The sequence below is a fragment of the Miniopterus schreibersii genome (assembly GCF_964146895.1).
Source record: "Miniopterus schreibersii genome assembly, chromosome: 12".
Lineage (NCBI taxonomy): Eukaryota > Metazoa > Chordata > Mammalia > Chiroptera > Miniopteridae > Miniopterus > Miniopterus schreibersii.
This window is the reverse complement of record NC_138112.1, coordinates 3,087,779-3,108,249: the sequence shown is the minus strand read 5'-3', so window position 1 is coordinate 3,108,249 and position 20,471 is coordinate 3,087,779. Positions and strand designations below refer to the sequence as shown.

General features: G+C 42.8%; 1 protein-coding gene across 7 annotated transcripts; it reads right to left on the bottom strand.

Moving 5' to 3' along the window:
- Positions 1-601: 601 nt before the first annotated feature.
- IFT46 (intraflagellar transport 46) lies at positions 602-20,124 on the bottom strand. 7 transcript variants are annotated; one of them, XM_081155043.1, is made up of 13 exons: positions 19,961-20,124; positions 19,072-19,168; positions 15,423-15,496; positions 13,502-13,654; positions 12,507-12,637; positions 10,792-10,866; positions 10,545-10,638; positions 9,773-9,901; positions 8,466-8,587; positions 8,035-8,101; positions 1,940-2,000; positions 1,556-1,641; positions 602-1,079 (listed from the first exon to the last, which is right to left on the bottom strand). In XM_081155043.1, the coding sequence occupies exons 3-13, from the start codon at positions 15,459-15,461 to the stop codon at positions 984-986; spliced, it is 1,053 nt and encodes a 350-aa protein (XP_081011169.1). In that variant the 5' UTR covers positions 15,462-15,496; positions 19,072-19,168; positions 19,961-20,124; the 3' UTR covers positions 602-983. The 7 variants fall into 7 exon arrangements, with proteins under 7 accessions (XP_081011169.1, XP_081011168.1, XP_081011174.1 ...); XM_081155042.1 differs by lacking the exon at positions 19,961-20,124 and adding an exon at positions 19,807-19,922; XM_081155048.1 differs by lacking the exon at positions 19,961-20,124 and adding an exon at positions 19,268-19,328.
- Positions 20,125-20,471: the final 347 nt, after the last annotated feature.

Here is a 20,471-nt window from a genome sequence, read left to right as displayed (position 1 = left end):
TCCTCAGCCACTCAAGACCACTATAGCACCTCTTCCACTTCTAGCACCTGCAGTGGATGCCACCCCTTTAACCTCTCAATCCTTCAGCACCCTCCATTCTCCCTTTTGTTTCTTCAGCCTTTCCAAAACTTTTGTAACCAATTCCCCATATTTAGTACCCTTTGTTAGAAGTAACTAGCACAGTTTCTGACTTCCTGGCTGGAGTTTGGGGGATATAACCTCCAAATTATTTCCCAAATCTATCCATCTCTACCACCACCACAATTCCCCCTCTAACCCCAGGCACAATTCTCTCTTACCTGGACTACTGCAATAGCCAGGCTCCCTGAGACCACAACCAGGTGGGTCTGGAGCTAGCCAGGCAGGCAACCTGTAAGAGGGGCAGCATTAACTGGTGGGAGACCCACTAGAAAAATGAGTTCTGGGACAAAATGCTTCCCCTCTACTGCCAACCTTGGATGACTGGTGTTTGATTTTATTTCACAAAGCTGATTTGCTTAAACTGGTATTCACTTAATGCCTATTACCAGGCCAAGTTCCTTATCTCTGCCTTACGCTCAGGGTGCCTTTTCTCTCTCGTATTATAGAGCAGGACAACCTGAAAGATAAGAGCATTTTATTTGTAAAATCTTTGACAATTAATTTAAGAATGAAAGAAAATAATTCCACTGCTATGTCAAAAAGAATATCTTTTAAACTTTCCTTCTAGCCTAAGCATCCTAGGGTACCCAGAAATTTCAATTCGTCTAACTCAAATCTCCATAGTGGTAGAGATGCAAAATTCCCATGGGAAGGAAGTCTGAGAGAGGCAGAAGCATTTAGAGAATGTGTGCAGTGTTTCCGGCAAAGAGGGGAGTAGAACATACACTGCCCCCAATCCAGCTGTGATGCACGCAAGGATGCCAGGTGGCTGACGACAATCTGTCCTCAGCTGAGGTGGAGGAGCCAGCTCAGCCTTGAAACAAGGTGACCTGGGAGGTGTCTCAGCTGAAGGTTAATGTCTCTGCATCTCCAGCGTGGGAAGTGGGGTTGGATGGAGGGGTGAACGCTTTCTTGCCTTCAGCAAGAGCTTTAAAATGCTGTGAGGAAAGAGAGGGAACATGGAGTATTTGGGATATGCTAGTTGCTACATTTTAGCAAAAACTAACCACTTTACAACCCTCTGAGCTCCAATTTTCTCCCAATTCTACTTTTAAAACAATTCCTTGGTGTTGTCTTTGAAAAACAGCTAGAAATCTGTCCTACTTCCTACAAAAATAAACCCCTTCTTCCTTTCCTTCCTGCCTCCATTCATTACGACACTTAGTTCTCCTGTAAGAATGAACGGCCTCTGTAGATCCTTACCTAACCTCATCTAAGGCCCACATCTCTGCTTTCTTTTCTTTAAAGGCCCCACCCCTGCCTAATTTGCAGCTCTCTTAATTATGGGGAAGGGAAATGGTAACTCTGGGCAGAGACATCTTCCATTGTCACAGGACACGATCATAGCCTACTCAGAACAATGGAGGCTGCAGGAATCCCCAATGCAGCTCAAGTCACCTCTAATGCTACTTACCTGTGAGTTCTTGAATTCCGAGTAGAGGGAAAAGAGCAGGTGGAGGGACTGAATCCGGCTCTTGTAGATAGGAATGTCTAGGATAGCTGAAAGCAAGAACTCGCATGAGCAGAACCAAACACAAATCTAGGGCTTACGGGGCATTTCCGTTTAGGAAAGCCAATCCCCTCCCAGACGGGATGTGTTACTATGGCTTCGGGACTTAGATACCCACAGGGAGTGGAACGAGCCCAGTCACCACCCTAGAGTGCTGCCAACAGCACAAGTGGCTTAGAGTGACAGGTGTAACCTAGGACGCCACCTTCCCAGAGAAAAGAGGCCTTTTCAAATGCCCACAGTTTGTTTCTCCAGAGATGGAGATAGAAGAGGGATGGAAGAGCTCACCACAGATCATGTCGATGTACTCTGCCAGGCTGCAGTCAATCTCTGCTGTGGGCAGGCTCACCTAGGACGGGCAAGGAGACACCAAGGTCAGAAGGCTGAACTCTCTCTCTGAAGAAAAAAGAGCTCCTACCATAAATCATATGTATTATGGGCTAAATGGTATTCCCCCAAAATCCATATGTTGAAGTCCCAACCCCAGTACGTCAGAACATGACTGTGCTTGGAGATACAATGTTAAAGGAGATAATTAAGGTAAAATGAGGTCATGACATCGGACCCTAATCCTGTAGAACTGGAATCCTTATAAGAAAATTAAGACACGGACAAATACAGAGGGAAGACCATGTGAAGATACAAGGAGGCAGTCATTTGTTATGGCAGCCCTAGCAAACAGTACAACATGCTTATTTTTCTCTCTGATCAGTGAAATGGAATCGGTCATATTTATTAACCACCAAAGTAGCAGATAATCTAACAGAACCAAAAGATTTATAAGTAAAATATACTGCCATGCTATCTTCCTGTGTGTATTTGTGAAAAAGAAACTAATACTACTAGGCTATGTCCAAATATTGATAATTACTTGGTATTAAAAGGCCTAATGGTCCTTGGACACCAAAGGAACAGAAAAACTGGACATAACATCTCAGATGATGGGCTACGGATCTAAACAAGTTATATGGTAAGTTTAAAAACAATTAGCTTCTTAAAATATTTTTGTTCTTTTTTAAAAAAATCAGAGTGTATATAGTTCTGCAATTTCCTTTTTTCACTTAACAAGTCATTGATATTTCTCCATATCAGGGCAAAATAAGGCCAAATAAGATTCCATTGTATAAGCATTTCACTGAATGTACTATACTCTATCTACTCAGTTCTCCAGACATTTCCCATCAGCTACAGCTTTAAAATGCTGTAAGGCAAAAAGAGTTTGTTTTCAAATTCTTTGCTTTTACAGTTCCTCAATAAACATGTACAAAAAACTCTGTCTTCACAGAGCTTCTATTTTAGTAGGGAGAAATAGAGAGCAAAGTAAGTAAGGTAAGCAGTATGTCAGAAAGTAGGTATTCAGAGGAAAAGACGGGAGAGGATGGGGAGCGTGGGGGAGCCGGTGTAGCAATTGTAAGTATGGAGGCCAGGAAAGACCTGCCGATCTTCTTTGCTCAGTTTTCTTTTCTTGATATGTAACAGCTCTTTGATTGGAGAGTAACATGGTTACATATATATATATAATTTTTGGCAGTCCATTACTCTTTTAACTTTGTTTACAGTAACTATCACATTTTCCCCATTATAACTTTTAACTTTCTTATGCTAAGAAACACCTAACTATCCTAAAAGTATTAAATATTTCTCCAACTTTTAAAAATAGTACTTGCATAGCTTTATTTTCATATTAACAGATTAATTTGAAATTCATGTATGCATATGACTGAGGCATAGACCTAATTTTCTCAAATGGCTAGTCAATCATATCACAACCCATTCTATCTCCAATCATTTAAAATACTACCTTTCTTTTTTTTATCTTTATTGTTGAAAGTATTAGATATCTCCTTTTTCCCCCCATTGATCCCCTCCACCCCGAATCTGCCCCCGCCCCAGGCCTTCACCACACTATTGTCTGTGTCCATGGGTTATGCATATATGCATATAAGTTCTTTGATTAATCTCTCCCCACCCACTCCCTCACCCCCGCCTTTCCTCTGAGATCCCTGTCTGTTCCCTGCTTCTATGTCTCTGGATCTATTTTGTTCCTCAGTCTCTTTCGTTTATTAGATTCCACACACGAGTGAGATCATGTAAAACTGAATCAGGAAGAATCAGAAAACCTGAATAGGCCAATAACAACTGATGAAATCGAAGCAGCAATAAAAAAAACTCCCAGCCAACAAAAGCCCTGGTCCGGACGGCCTCACACGGGAGCCTTCTAATTCTTTAAGTTGTAGGCTTACATAGTTTACTAAAAACTTTTCTTGCGTTTTGAGATAGGCTTGTAGTGCTATGAACTTCCCTCTAGTACTGCTTTCACTGTGTCCCATAGATTTTGGGTTGTTGTGTGTTCATTTTCATTTGTTTCCAGGAAGCTTTTGATTTCTTTCTTGATCTTATTGGTAACCCATTCATTGTTTAATAACATAATATTTAGCCTCCATGTGTTTGAATATTTTTGAGTGTTTTTACTATAGTTGATGTCTAATTTCATGCCATTGTGATCTGAGATGCTTGATACGATTTCAACCTTCTTGAACTTGTAGAGACTTGTTTTATGTCCTAACATGTGGTCTGTCTTTGAGAATGACCCATGTGCACTTGAGAGGAATGTATATTATGCAGCTTTGGGGTGAAATGTTCTGTAAATGTCAATTAAATCCATCTGATCTAGTGTTACTGTTTCTGTGTTGAAGTCAGTGGGGTGTTAAAGTCCCTGACTATGACTGTATTGCTGTTGATCTCTCCCTTAAAGTCCTTAAGGTTATTATCCATAGGTCCTCATATATTGCCATTTTAATTCTTTAAGCCTATGTTTCTCTCTCTTTTTCTTATTATTACAGCAGTTCCTTTAACATTTCCTGCAGTGCTGCTCTGGCAGTGATAAACCCCTTTAGCCTTTTTTTTTTGGTCTGAGTTCTTTATTTCACCATTTTGAATGATAGCCTTGCTGGAGAGAGTAGTCCTGGTTTCAGATCCTTGTTTTGCATTACCTTGAGTACTTCACGCCATTCCCTTCTGGCCTGTAGAGTTTCTGATGAGGAACCAGCTGACAGCCTATGGGAGCTCCTCTGTAGGTAACACATTGCTTTTCTCTTGCTGCCTTTAAGATTCTCTCTTTGTACTGAATTTTTGGCATTTTAATTCTGATGTGTCTGGGTATGGGCCTCTTTAGGTTCTTCTTGCTTGGGACTCTCTATGCCTCCTGAACTTGTGTGACTTTTTCTTTGACCAGGTTAGGGAAGTTTTCTGCCATTATTTCTTCAAACAAATTCTCTATCCCTTGCTTATTCTCTTCCCCTTCTGGAACTCCTATGATGTGAATATTGTTATGTTTAATGTTGTCCCACAGCTCCCTTAGACTGTCCTCCTGTTTTTTGGTTTTTTTGGTTCTCTAATTGAGTGATTTTTCTAGCCTGTCTTCTAATTTGCTGATCTGATCCTCAGCTTCCTCTAATCTGCTGTTTATTCCTTCCAATGTATTCTTTATTTCTGCTATGTCATCCTTCACAGTTTCTATATCTTTTCTCATGTTGTTAAGCATCCTTACAATCAGTATTTTGAGCTCTATATCTGATAGGTTGCTTAACTCCATTTCATTTAGCTCTTTTTCTTATTCCAGGACTTTTTCTTAAACCAGGACTACTCTCTCCAGCAAGGCTATCATTCAAAATGGTGAAATAAAGAACTCAGACCAAAAAAAAAAGGCTAAAGGGGTTTATCACTGCCAGAGCAGCACTGCAGGAAATGTTAAAGGAACTGCTGTAATAATAAGAAAAAGAGAGAGCTTATTGTTTCATTTGGGGCTTGGTTTTTGTCTCCCTATTCTGTCTGCCTATTTGGGTTTGTTTCTATGTATTAGGTGGATCTGCTAGGACTCTCAGTCTTTTGGAGGGTCTCTGGTGCAGGCCAATGTCAGATGCTGTTTGTAACTGGCCTTCAGTACCCCGTTTACGCTATCCACAATCCATGGCTTGTGGTTCCTTCTGCTGGGCTGGCTTGTTGTTCCCTATGCTGCGGCTGGGTGTGTTTGTCCATGACCAAGATGCACACCAAAGTCTGCTTTTCCAAAGCCTGGGTCCAGAAACAAATCAGGCAAAGACTCATAGTTCCCAGAAGTCCACCTCTGCCTACAAGGTGATTGATCTTAGTCTCTTAATGAGCCTCACGCTGTAGACCATAGCAGGGTGTAAACTCCACTGAGAGGAGCAAGAGGTTTTCCAGTCAGTGGGGCAATTGCTTCTCCCACCTAGGCAAAAGCTGCATGTCTGACAAAGGTCCACTTGAAAGAGACATCCTCTGCAGAATAGGGGAATGACTCAGCACAGGAATTCAGATGGCTGCCCTCTGAGCTCTGTTTCCAGTGCCCCAAACCCAAGATTCTTCTCACACTGCTCTGGTCCACTCTGCCCTCCCTCTGCTGGAGTCCAGGGTGAGTGGCTGCCCATGAAACTTTGTGCATTGGCACTTTAAGAGGGTTCCTGCATTTCCAGCTGTCTCTCCCAGGCAGACAGAAACCCAGCTGCTTTTCACAGCCAGATGTGGACACCTTTCTTAGTTCTGCTGCTCTAGGCTGGGAAGCCCAGCTTGCGGTTTAGACCCCAGAGTTCTCAGTGGGAAACCCCCACAGCTGAGATCTCCCTCTGGACTTTCAGCTGCTGCCTATGGGAGTCCAGCCAGCCCTCTTGTGCCTCCGCACTTCCTACCAGTCTCTATGTGGTCTCCACTCTTCCTCCTTGGTTATGAGGGTGCTCTCCAGCTCGTCTTCAGTTGCAGTCAATTATTCAGGATGGTTTTGCTATATTTTAGTTGTAATTCCAGTTTCGTCCTGGGAGAGTGTCAGTGTAGCTTCCACTCAATCTGCTGCCATCTTGGAATCTAAACTACCACCTTTCTTATACTTCACAGTCACACATATACATGAGTTTGTTTTAGGATTTTGTTTTTCAATGGATTCAGTATATATATATTTTTAATTTTATTGATTGATTTTCGAGAGAGAGAGCGGGAGGGAGGGAGGGGGGAAGAGAGAGGGAGAAACGCCAATTTTGTTGTTCTACTTATTCATGCATTCACTGGTTCTTTTATGTGCCCTGACTGGGGATCGAACCTGCAACCTTGGTGTATCAGGATGACACTCTAACCAACTGAGCACACAGCCAGGGCTGCTTTTGGATTCTTATGTACTGCTCATCTATTTCTATTCCTATGCCAATGTTTTATTTACTATAGCTTTATAGTGTGTTTCTGATGTCTGATAGGGTTAATCCTCCATTATTATTTCCTAAAATTTCCATGGTTAGGTTTAGTCTTAAAAATTGATTCTCTCAAGGGGCTGGGGGGGGGCAAGGTCAGAATGTGGGACTGTAAAACTGTCAACAATAAGTAAACTGATTTCTCAGAAAAACTTTATTACTAGATTTTCAATTTTCTTTTTAAAAAGAGCAATTAAAATCCTAATTGAAATGGCATTACACTTTCATAGAACACTGGGGAGGGCTGACAGTGCTATGAGATAGACTCCTGCTGTCTAGGGACAGACTTGATTGCTCATTCATTCAGATCTTGTGTATACCTTTCATTCAAGTTTTATAATTTCTTTTTAAAAAAATCTTACCAATTACTTATTAAATTTATTCCTCTATTTTTAAAATTTGGGGTAATTATGAATAGGACATTAGCTTCTTAGAATAGCATAAATATCTCTGTGGAAAAAGACAGAGTCTAAAGTAATAATACAGGAAGTATATATACATGTTCACCAAAAGGTATGTGTTACAATGTTCATAGAAATATTATCATAATATTGTAGTAATAGTATATTTGTAATATCCCCAAACTGGAAACTACCCAAATGGCTGCCATAGAATGGATAAATCAGTTGTCACATGCTCAAACAATGTAATATCGTACAGTAATGAGAAAAAGCAACAAAATGCAGGAAACAACATGATGAATCTCCACATGGATGAGCAATATAGAGGAGTAAAAGAAATAGGACACAAAAGAGTTCAAGTACACTTAGATAAAATACAAAATAGGCAAGTATAATGTATGCTATTAGAAATCAGGGTGAAAAAAGAGAAAAGGGGGAAAAAAAGGAAGGAAAAAAAGAGAAAAAAGAAATCAGGACAGTGGTTACATCGGGACGAGTGAGTATGAGGGGCTTTTCCAGGGTGCTAGCAATGTTCCGGTGGTTTGATCTAATGTGTTAATTTACACAGAGGTGTTCAGCTGGTGAAAATTAATCAACACATTACATTTCTGATTATCTATTATACTTCAGTTCGTAAGTTAATAATGATAATAATATAGGAAGAGAGAAAACACTGGGCCCTAGAGTGAATGCCATACTTTCTTAGCTCCTGCTACCTTCCACTTACCTTGCCCAAAAGCTCTTCAAATTCTGGGGACCATTCCTGCATCAGTGTGTCAATATCAGGCATGGGCCTAAGAGGATAGAGGCAAATATGAATAAGAAACATGGACAGGAGACACCAGCACTCTCTGCATCAGGATATTTGGGATGAAGGGAGATTTGATATCTGGCACATTAGGATTTCAGGAGAACACAAACTGGGCAAACCACACTTACCCAGGGTCTGGGGTTTGGAGAAGCTGGCTAAGTAATAATACCAGATAAATCACAATCTTTATGTCTGCAATCTCAGCCAGTAGCTGCCAGGATGCACAGGCTCTCAGGTTGATCAAATATGTCCTCAGCCTTTGGGCCCTCTTCTCAGAAACAGTGGGCTCCTCTCACGGGGTGCAGGTCACCAGGGGCTACAGTGGTGAAGAATGGGGTGCCCCTTACCTGGTATAGTGTACAGTTGCGGGAGGCTTACAACGATGTAACTCCGAGATGCTCTCCACCCACGTGTCAATGGCTTTAGGATTCTTTTCTGCGTCTTCCAGGCTCTTTACTTTCATGTGTTGCTAGGAAAACAAGAGGAAAGCCTGACCAATGGCACTGAAGAAGCTCTCGTTTTCACAGAGTGACTCATCATAAGCTGCTATTTCATATACAAAGTAACTGATGAAAAAAGAAGCCTCACAGTGGCCAAATGAAGACTATAGGAGCCCAGTTGGCATGACTCAGCAGTCAAGTGTCGACCTAGGATCCAGGAGATCCTGGTTTGATTCCCGGTCAGGGCATATGCCCGGGTTGCAGGCTCGATCCCTGGTATGGGTCGTGTAGGAGGCAGCTGATCAATGACTCTCTCTCATTATTGATGTTTCTATCTCTCTCTATCCTTCCTCTCTCTGAAATCAGTAAAGACATATTTAAAAAAAGGCTATAGGAAACCCTGATAAAATTTTCTAGAGCCACGGGAAAGGAGCAGATCAATAAGATAGGACTGACTTGAAAGATACAATTTCACACCTACTGGGGTGGCTACACAAAAGACAGTAACAAGTGCTGATGAGAATATGGAGAAATTGTAACTCTCATTCATTACTGGTGGCACTGTAAAATGATTCAGCCACTTTGGAAAACAGTTTGGCAGGTCCTCAAAATACTAAACAGTTACCATATGGCCCAGTAATACCACTCCTACGTATATATATCCAAAAGAAATAATAATATATATCCGTGCAAACACTTGTATGTCTTCATGGCAGCCTAATTAATGAAAGTGGTAACAACCTGGGGTGGGGTGGAATGGGTCACTGGGGAGAAAAAGGGATATCTGTAATATTTTGCACAAAAATTTAAAAATTAAATTAAAAAAAAAAGTGGAAACAATCAGTGAATGGATAAACTAAATGTGATGTTTCCATACAATGGAATATTACTCAACCATTAAAAAAATGAAGTAGGGTCTAGGAGCAGTGGGGAATGAGTGACTACTAATGGGTACAGGGTTTCTTTCTGTAATGATGAAGATGTTCTTAAATAATGATGCTTCTACAATTCTGTGACTATATTAAAAATCAATTTTAAAGGGTGAATTTCATGGTAGGTAAATTATATCTCAATAAAACTGTTATTTAAAAGACAGAGCTGTCCTGAAACCATAGCCATTGCTTTTAGTAGGCAGTAAGTCAACTTTACAAACCCCAGCAAGGCCTCCGCTCCAACCCTCTCCCGCTGGGGCCTGCACTACGCAAGTATCTTACTGTGATGTTGTGTTGTTTGGAATTCTCTGTTAACCACAGCGAGAGCACTGTAGGGTCTGACTGCTTTGTAGAAGGCTCATCTAATACCAAGAGGCCAAGGTTGTCAGGCTTTCCATCAGGACGTGGGACCTGGTTAGGAGAAAAGTGAGAAAACAGAAAAAAATGAGAGGGACATGAAGAGGCCATATATCTTGTTTCCAACAAGCTAAAGAGGAAGAATTCTGCTCCATCACTATTACTAGCATCAGAAAGCAGCCTGTGTGTCACACTGCACTAAAATCGTACTTAGAAAACACATGATCTGCAGGGCCTTAAACATAAAGCTGAAGTCATGGATAATTAAGTGGCAAATATATGACAATTTTTAATATATAATATTTAATATATGACAATTTTTAATAGCAATGACTATAATGTGGAGTAGAGAGCAAGGTTAAGAACTCTAATGAGCCCGGCTGGTGTAGCTCAGTGGTTGAGCATCGATCTAGGTAGGATCCAGATCGCTGTTCGATTCCTGGTCAAGGGCACATGCCTGGGTTGCAGGCTCAATCCCAAGTACGAGGCATGCAATGACTCTCATCATTGATGTTTTTTTCTCTCTCTTTTCCTCTCTGAAATCAATAATTTAAAAAAAAAACAAAAAAACTCTAATTAAATGAAGATTATATATCAAAGTAGCCAATGCTTGTCAAGAAAATTAGTGGAGCTGGTAGAGTAATAGGGGGTCAGAAGAAACAACTATGGATTCATTCTTAGGATGTTCTGACTGTACCTTTAAGAATGCATCAATATCCCCAACAGCTGGGATAAAATCAGGAATGAAAGGTTTCAGTTTGTGGTCCAGGTCAATCAACTGAGGTGTATACCTAGGAGATATTGCCAAGGAAATATGGAAACAGAGAAACTTACTTTACTATTCAGGTTTTAAAAATCTAAGGAGAATGGCCTTGTCTCAGACTATAGGTAGGCAAGGGCAAGGTAGGGCCTGGAGGGTTATGGTAAGAAGGCCTAATACTCACCTGCTTATATATTGGAAGAGTTCCTTAATCTCAGCAGAAACTGGCAAATGCTCATAATCTGCAGGGTCATAGGCTCTGGAGAAAGAAAATGAGTCAAGGTTGCAGGAGAGCAGGTGCTGCCGAGCCCTGGTTCAGCCCGTTACTACAACCACAGGGCACATGACTAACCTAGTTTCTGCTCCGCCCACATCTGCCTTTCCTGGGTGGTTTGCAAGGCAACTTTAAAATTTATTAAAATTACCTCTCAGTTATCTCTGACAATAGAGAAGCACAGGGCTGCAGAAAATCCAAAACATAATTTTTAAAAATTTTAGAATATAGCAGAAATTGTTTCCCTTCTTTTGAATGAAATATTTGAAGAGAAAAATGGAATGAGATTTTAATTTCTGGCATGAAAATAGTTTGCCCAGAGAAAAAAAAGTAATTTTTACAAAGATGGTTTTCACAGTGTTACTTATAGAAGTAAAAAATTAGAAACAAAATACACATTTGAGTAATGGCTAGGTGTGTTCAAGTTGAATATTGCATGGTTACTAAAAAATACTTGCATTGACACATGAAAAAACATAGAATACATATTAATTATAATTAAATAAAATGTAATGAACATTGACAAAACATATATGACTTTGAAGGTTATTAAGGTTGCTCAGGGGAGAGTTAATAAAAAAATTAAGTAGATTAAGGACTTAAAGTTTACATTTCCCCGATTACAATTTATGATCATGAAGTAAGCTGGGAAGCAGGAAGTCAGTCTGGTATTAAACATTTGCTTCGTTTACTTAATGTCAACCTGCTGCTGGATAATGCAAAGGTAGTTATTTTTATTTTTATTCAACTAATTTAAAAAATAACACATGCACACAATACAAAATGCACACAAGGAAAAGTTATGTCTCCCTTCCACACCTGTCCCCTTGCCACCAAGTTCCCCTCCCAAGAGCAATCACTATTATTAGTTTCTAGTGCATCCTACAGGTGGTCTATGTAATATTTATTTTATACACATGGCAGCAAAGCATGAACACTTCTATACCTTTTAAAAATTTAACAGCGTCTCTTGGAGATTGTTCTTTGCCAGTGCAAAGTGCTGCCTGTTTTCAATGGCTAGAGAGAATCCTACTGACTGGTTACAGTATCATTTATTTAACCAGTAATTATATTTTAAATGGATGGGTCTTAGAATCCATTTTGATTAAAACCTATAGGGATGGGTCACGACTAATCTAACACCAGGGTTTGGAACAGGTTGAGGGGTTTTTTTACTCACACATCATTCGGGAACATTTTTGCCTCAATGTGGGGCTCCTGTAGTACCTATTCTCTGCCTTTCCAAAAAGGACCTGAGCGTAAAGTTTTCTACTCCAGTGCATGTATGTTTTCCTTCCTAAATAGAAATGCTTTGGTATGTACATAAATTTATTTTCTTTTTCCCAGAATGTGAACTTTCTGAAGTCAGGGACCACCATTTAGATTTACTCAGCAAATCCTCATGACCCCTGAGCCCACAAATAGTGCAGATAGTGCAAGTGACATCGTGAGACTCACTGAGGCAGTGGAACCGGAAAAGAATGAAAACTACTTCTGCTGGGTGTCTGAGACACTTGAAAATCCTAAACAGAGATTAAGAGAGATGCTGGAATTGCACTTTTCACTGATGTCCTCCTAGTCCGTGTTTTGAAGGGTTTTCCTTCTTGTCAAGGTGCTTTCCTCACCCTTCCAGGGGAGCTCCATGCTCTTCATCATCATCATCTTCATCGGAATCAGTTTCAGATGAGTCATCATCATCGTCGTCATTTTCACTGAAGCCTTGCTGAGGTGTCAGCTGCAAGGCCTTCTTCTTCTCCTGGGGCAGGGCAGAGCAGGCATATGTAGGAGGCACACAAGGAAAAGCTGAGCGTGCCTATGCTGCTTCCTCCCAGTAGTCTCACCAACGCCCTCCCACCTGGCACCACATCACCAGAAAGAAGGCAGCACTCCCCAGGGCGCCTCGAGAGCCATCTTCTCCTCCTGCTTACTACAAACCGGGTCCCCACTTTCTATAACCATATTCTACTTCTCTGCTTGAGGTTTAGGTATAAATTTTATCCAACATATATATCTATTTTACCTGTTATTTAGGAGATCCTGAGACCTCTGCATAAACCATCCAATAGATTCAACTCAAAAACTTGGGGACTTTTGGAGAAAGGCAACTCTAAATTGTTATTTTGGGAGGAAATGGAATGGTAAGACTTCAGGGGATCTTAATACTCAGAAAGATCACAGGGAGGAAATCTAGTATTTAATTTGCAAGATTGCCGAGTAAGCTGCTTGTAACTATCAAAAGAAGAAAGTTCATAATCAACCCTGTGTCTGAATTCTGGTCAGCAGTTCCAGAGATTATGGGATTTCTATTTCCATTCTCTCTAAATGGTGTCTAACTGATCCATATTTCCCTTCCCTTCCCCCGTAAGTTAAATGCAATAACGAAGCCCTGGCCAGGTGGCTCAGCTGGTTAGAGCATCATCCTGATACACCAAGGTTGCAGGTTCGATTCCTGGTCAGGGCACATACAAGAATCAACAAATGAACGCATAAATAAGTGGAGCAACAAATCAGTGTTTCTCTCTCTCTAAAATCAATCAATCAATAATTTAAAAAAAAATGCAATGACTATACATTGTATCTCAAAATAAGAGACTCTTCTGTTATTAGCATTACAACCTACCTTTCTGAGCTTCAGGTTCTCTATGTACCATCCCACCCTCTCAAGTCCATGAGAAGGGGTCTGATGGTGCTTGGGGTTTGCAGGGGCAGTTGGGACGGGGTCCATGTCTTTGCCTCTGTGGCCTGGAGCCTGTGGAGTGCCCTCACTTAGGACCTGAAGGATGACCAATTGGCCCCCTTTAAAAATAGGTTTTGAAAGCTTGGTTTCCATACGCTATATGACTTATACTGAGGTTAATAGATTTTGGTTCTAGTTTTTAAATGATCTAATATTTCTTTCACAGTAAAGCAGCTATTGGCACATAAAATTGTGACACATTACAGGACATCAAAAACTGCTTTTGGTCACATTTTCCTCTAAGCATAACACAGATAATACATAGATAAAAATAGATTTTAACTAATCTATATAGTATGTGTGACAGATGACACACAGTTGTAGAATTTATTCAGTGACTTAGTCTTATTGGTACACAATTGATAAAAATCTCCTATAGTTCTTTCTTAATTCAAAATCTGCCAAAATTATCCCTGGTTCCATGGGAAGCACTTTGGCAAAGGGAGCTTTGTACAAATATTGATTGTCAATTTAAAGATTATTCAAAAATGGATCCTTTCTGCCGACTCTGGGTACATACTAAACTGGAAACACAAATGCGCCTTGAATACTGACCACATCATGATGAAGACTAGAATAATTCAGGCTGAATACATAAAATTAGGTCAATCTAGGAAAACTGTTCACTTTTCTTTCGTTGGCTTCTTCAAAGTTGTGCTTTGTAAAATCTCTGATCTAAAGGTAGAGGACCTTCTATACCACAAACAAATGCCTGAAAGATGAGTCTGTGGTGAGACGTTAAGCCAGCACACTACTCACAAACTGGGCTGCCTTAAAATGCTACCCATAGGCTTTCTGTGACATCAGCCTATGTCACTAGTGCTTTCCGCACTGCCTCACACATTCCCTCTCCCTGCAGTTTTAAAAGCCCCTGTTCTTTGGGGGGTCAATACGGGGGAGGCTCCTGTTCTTAAAGGACAGTTACGCCGTAACCTTGGACCGTGGGCTACGGCTGAACACAACGGTGGTAAGCAGAGCCCACGGGCCATGCAAGGCCTCACCTGGCCTAGAGATGGGGGCACTTTCTGTCTTTCTCTCGGAAGCAGGGTGACTCTCCAGGCTCACAGAACAACAATCAAGTGACAGCTGGGTCCTAAGACTTCAAAATTAAAGTCTTTCTCACAAAATAGTGGAAGTACCACAAGTGTCGACAATAAACAAATGCTGAAAACAGTAAGTCCAAACTTGCTGTATTAACAAAATTACTTGGAGTGCTTGCTAAAAACAGAAATTCCCAGGCTTTTACTTTCAAGACTCTGATTCAGTAGTTCTGGATGGAGACTGGGAATTTGCATTTAAAAAAATTAAGTGTCCCCAGTTGATTCCTATGATCAGTAAAGTCTGCAAAACACTTGCCTACATTACATGAAATTCCTCACCAGAAAGTCAGCTGTAGCCCTGGCCGGTGTGGCTCAGTTGGCCGAGCATCGTCCGGTGCACTAAAAGGTTGCCTGCTCAATTCTTGGTCAGGGAACACACTGCACGGTTACAGGCTCAATCCCCAGGAGGGGCGTGCAGGAGGCAGCCAATCAAAGTTTCACTCTCATGATATTTCTCTCTCTCCCTCCCTCTCTCTAAAAATGAATTAAAAAATCTAAAAAAAAAAAGTCAGCTGTAATAGTAGCCTTTATTCCTGAAGGACAGTCCAGTCTAAGGCTCTTTCTTCCTGACTGTCCTCCATGAGCTCAAAGGTACCAACCACTGAGCGAATATTCAAGGAATGTTTACTACTGAACTGGTGTCATCTCTAACTGCTAAAAAGTCAAAGCAGAAAATGCAGGAGAAGCTGTGGGCCGCACCGCACCTTGCTCTCTTCATACTCATCGCTGCTGTTGTCAGCCATAGTCTTGTCCGGAAGATGGGCAGGGTGAGGAAGTCCTTCAAAGAAAAAGTTTCCCTTTATGTCATTGTTAAAATAACTTTTACAGACAAATATTTTTAGTTTGTAACATTTTATAATCTGATCGTTTTATGGAACACGGTTTATATGAACTGAGCTCTAGCCATGGCTCTGTCAACTCAATTCAACATATATTTACTAAGCATTTCTGTGCTTAAGGCATTGGGTTAGACATTATACTAACTGATTACCTGCTGTTACATAAATAATACAAAACCTACCCTTAGTTTACAAATTGGTAAAATAAGGTTAGTAATTAGTAAAATGAAAGGAGTGCTGGAGTTACAGTCAGAATGCTGAGTTTGAAGGACAACTCTATCACTTGGACAAAATGGCTGAACTTCTCTGAGTCTCAGTATTCCCACCTCTAAATGAGGTCAGTAATACTTCTCACTCAGGACTGTTGTAAGGATCAAATGAAAGAACTTAGATAAAAGAAACTGACCCAGATCCTGTCCAATTATAGTCACAAATATAAATCTGAATCAGTGCCCATAAAGTGACAAAAATATTCTGAACAATTAACCCAAAATATTCATAACCAGATGTAAGATATTAACTGGCATGATTTCTAAATCAACTAAATTCCAATTAAACACAATGCCAAGCATAAGGCTGACATATAGTATGTATTCAAAAATGCATTGTTGAATAAATGATGGTATCAAGTCCTCTTAAAATATCCCATTGATATTTTTATTGGGATTGCAGGTTAAGTGCAGGTTATTGAAGCATCTTCAAAAATGAGCAAGGAGAGGAAACAAAATGGTGGCACAGGTAACAGCTGTACCCGCCGCCTCCCATAAACACATCAAAATTACAACTAAAATACAGAACATCATCACTAAAAACCTCCTGAAATCTAGCTAAACAGAAGCCCTACAACCAGGGAACTGAAAAAGCATCCAGACTGGTAGGAAGGGCGGAGACGCGGGCAGATCGGGGCTGGATCGAGACCCACACCCGGTGCTACAGTTTAAACCCGGGAGGGACATCTCGGCAGTAGAAGTTTCCCGGAGGAGGGAGGGGTCCCAGCCCCACATCAGGCCCCCAGCCCAGGGCTCCAGGGCCGGGAAGAGATGTCCCCACAACTCTGGGCTGTGAAACCAGTGGGACTGTCGCTGAGGGTCACGGAGGCTGTGGGAGCCCCAGTAGCTCCTCTTAAAGCTCCTCTGAGCCCAGCGCCGGGCAGCAGCTTGAGAGGAAACCGGGACACTTGGGGAGGAACTAACCTGCCTGAAATTGGGGCGAGAGCAGGAGGGGCAGCTTTCTCCAGGCAGAAGAGCTGGCAGAGGCCATGGCTCCTTTGGAACGTCCTCCCCCCACACAGCCGCCAGGCAGGAGCCATATTTGAATCGCCAGCACCTGACTCACACCTTTGGCCCCTCCCCACCTGCAAGCTCATCCAGGCTATTTCCAGGGGCTTTTCTGTGCAAGTGGCCTCTCGAGCCTCATGCTTAGGACTTTCCTAAAATCTCTCAAACAAGCAGCAGCGGGCCCCATACAGCTTCATTAAGTGGCCCCAGGCCTGGCAAGCAGCAGCCTGTATTGGTTCATAGCTTGGCCTCTCCTGGGCACCTCCAAGCCCAGCACAAGTAGCTGCCAACTACAGTTTGCTGTGTAGCTCAGGCTGGGTGGCCGTGGGCAAGGCACTGGCACAGGCTGACTTTGCACCTCCCAGGAAGCCCCAGAGACAATGCACCTGATGGTCAGACTTAACCACGCTGGATTACAACCCTACCACATCCATGAGTGACACTCAAGAGGCGCACTTGGTGAACACCAAAGCTCCACTGAAGTAAATCCTGCTCCATAGGGGTGTCACTAGCACAGCAGCTCTTCGGCTGCAGCTGCAGCTGATCCTCACAGCTGATTGGCCAGGGGGCCAATTCCTCCCAGTGATGCCAACAGCAACCAAGGCTCAATTACAACTGGTCAGTGCACCCAGCCCACACAGGGGAGCACCTAGAAGGCTCAGCTCAGGTGACTGGGGAGGCTGAGCCACTGGACCCTGCAAGACACCTACTACACAAAGCCAGTCTACAAATTCCAGGAGACATAGCAGCTCTACCTAATACACAGAAACAAACACCTGGAAGCAGCCAAAATGTGGAGGCAAAGAAACATGTCATAAAAGAAAGAACAGAAGAAATCTCTAGAAGAGGAACTAAATGAAATAGATCCAAGCAAGCTAACAGATACAGAGTTCAGAATTTTGTTTATAAGGATACTCAAGCATATTATTACGAAAACAATGAGAAAATCAATGACATAATAAAGTATCAATTTGAAATGAAGGCTACACAAATTGAAATGAAGAATAATTTACAGGGAATCAACAGTAGAGGATGCTGAGAATCAAATCAGCAATTTGGAACATGAGGAAACAAAAACACCCAACCAGAAGAGCAAAAAGAAAAAGGAATCTAGAAATATAAGGAGCCTCTGGGGCAACTTCAAGAGGCCCAACATTTGCATTATTGGGGTGCCAGAAGGAGACGAAAGAGAGCAAGAAATTGAAAACCTATTTGAAAAAATAATTATAGCAAACTTCCCCTACCTGGGGAAAGAAACAGACTTACAAGTCCAGGAAGCACAGAGGGTCCCAAACAAGAGGAACTCAAAGAGGACCACAGCAAGACACATAATTAAAATGCCAAAGGTTAAAGACAAAGAGAGAATCTTAAAAGCAGCAAGAGAAAAGCAGTTAGTTACCTACTAGGGAGCACCTATATGACTGTCAGCTGATTTCTCAACAGAAACCTTGCAGGCTAGAAGGGAGTGGCAAGAAATATTCAAAGTGATGAAAAACATGGAACTACAACCAAGACTACTCTACCCAGCAAAGCTATCATTTAAAACTGAAGGTCAGATAAAGACCTTCACAGATAAGAAAAAGCTAAAGGAGTTCATCACCACCATCAGCACTACAGGAAATGTTGAAGGGTCTTCTTTAATAAGAAGCTAATGAACAAAAGAATCTGACAAACTAAATAGATCCACAGACATTGACACATGCAACAGATGATCATATTTCAGAGGAAAGAGGGAAGGGGTGGTGGTGGCTGGGAAGAGATTAACCAAAGAAGTTATATGCACATATGCATAACCCATGGACACAGTCAATAACTGGGTGAAGGCCTGGGAAGGGGGTGGGAGCGAAGTGGAGGGGGTCAATTGGGGGGGAAAATGGGACACCTGTAATACTCTCAACAATAAAGATAAATTTTAAAAAACTGAGCAAAACAGTTTTAATAAGTTAAAAACACACACACACCATGAACCCCACACATGGTTGTGAGCACAGTGGACCAGTAGCATAAAGTAAATGGTGGTTGGGAGCACTGATCAGGTTGGAGGAAGACCCCCGAAACCTGGCTGGCTGTGTTTTCTTCCTCTTAGTGAGAAAACACAAACAATGGCCAGTGAAGTAAGTTGACTCGGAAAGTGAACATTTGCTATTACAAAATAGGAATTTCTTGAAGATAATCATGAACCCATCCTGCTTTGTCCTGAGAACCTTTTTTTTCTTTCCTCCTCACTCCTCTCTTACCTCTGTATCTTGGGGTTGGAGTATAAATACTTGCAACCTCTTCAGAGTCGTTAATCTCTAGACGCTCATCGTAGGTCTGGTTTTCAACAATCTTGGTCTAGGCAAAAGGAGACGTGATTACATACCTCAGACGATGCGACATTAGGCACTCCGTGGAGAGGTGCGATTCCAAACCAGCCCTGATCCTCTTCCTTACCCGAGACACCAATTTTACAAGACACTCCCTCCCCCAGGCTCTCCCTCGGGCCTCTCGGCCAGGTCACGCAGCTCAGTCAGAGGCGGGTGCGGGCGGGGCGGCAGCGGCAGCCCCCGGGCCCAGGTCCCGGGCGAGGACCGCCCGCCCAGGGGCTCGCGCTCCGCCGCAGCGGGCGGCTCTCCCTCGGTTCCGTCCGCTTTCCCAGGGCTGTCGAGGTTCCCCGGGGGAGGCTGGAGGGCTCTAGAAGGAGTTGTGTCTCTGGGGTTGCCTCGTTTACCGGGAGAGGGCAACTCCGGCCTCAGTCCCACCCGATCCTGAGAACAAACCCCCATCTCCATCTCTGCCCCCGCCCCGTCGAGCTGGTCGGGTCGCCCTTAAGCATCTTGAGGGGTAAAAGCAGCAGGATGATGGGTCGAGAAAGGAGGGACTCCAGGGGCAGCGTCTCGGAGCCGAGAAAAGCGGGGGAGCCTGAGCAGCGGAGGGGCGTCCTCTCGCACCCCGCGGGGAGAGAGGCAGCTCTCGGGCCAGGAGCGGGTCACCTGCAGCCCCTCCGGATCCGTCTCCCCTCTGTGGGCGGAACCCCGGCCGGCGGCGGGGGTCTCGCTGCAGTCTCCGGCCGCGCCACTCGGGGACTCCGCTCGGAGAAGCCCGCCTGCTGCGCGTCGCTAGGTAAAAATAAATAAATAAGTAAACCTTAAAAACCGCGGGACTTGCTGTCGCTCTCGCGAGACCTTCTCCGCTCCCTGGCGCGTCACGGCTCCTCCAGGGAAGGAGCCCAGGACCCCCAGCGGCGCGGAAAAGCCTCTCTGGGCGCTCGGGGGCCGGTTGTCTATGGTCTCAGGAACCGCGCCTGGGGCGGCCTCCCGCGGCCGTGGGTGGCAACGCTGGGCGGTGAATTTCTGCTCACTTAGGTAACTCTCCAATCAGGACAAGGACCGTGGATCATGCAATTCCCCCTAAAGCGGTCCAATCAAAATTTAAGCAAAATCTCTATGGAATAGTTCCACGACTCTTTGTATGTCCTTTTTAGCATTTATATTTCGTTATAGTCCTTCCCTGGCACAGTAGCCCATTGCATGGGACATACTTATGTTAACAAATGATTCATTATTTATCTGAGATTCCAATTTAACCTGGTGTCAACATTTTTATTTGCTAAAGAAGACTGAGCTTCTTTAGGGTGAAGTCTGTGTCTAAATAATTT

Bases quoted from the DNA above. Each gene is read 5' to 3' on its own strand.
- IFT46 (XM_081155043.1), bottom strand. From the start codon at position 15,461: ATGGCTGACAACAGCAGCGATGAGTATGAAGAGAGCAAG. The intron at 13,655-15,422 runs GTGCGGTGCGGC...GTCATCCTTCAG, and splicing joins ATGAGTATGAAGAGAGCAAG to GTCCTAAGTGAGGGCACTCC. The intron at 9,902-10,544 runs GTACAGTCAGAA...TCTCCTAACCAG, and splicing joins ATATTGATGCATTCTTAAAG to GTCCCACGTCCTGATGGAAA.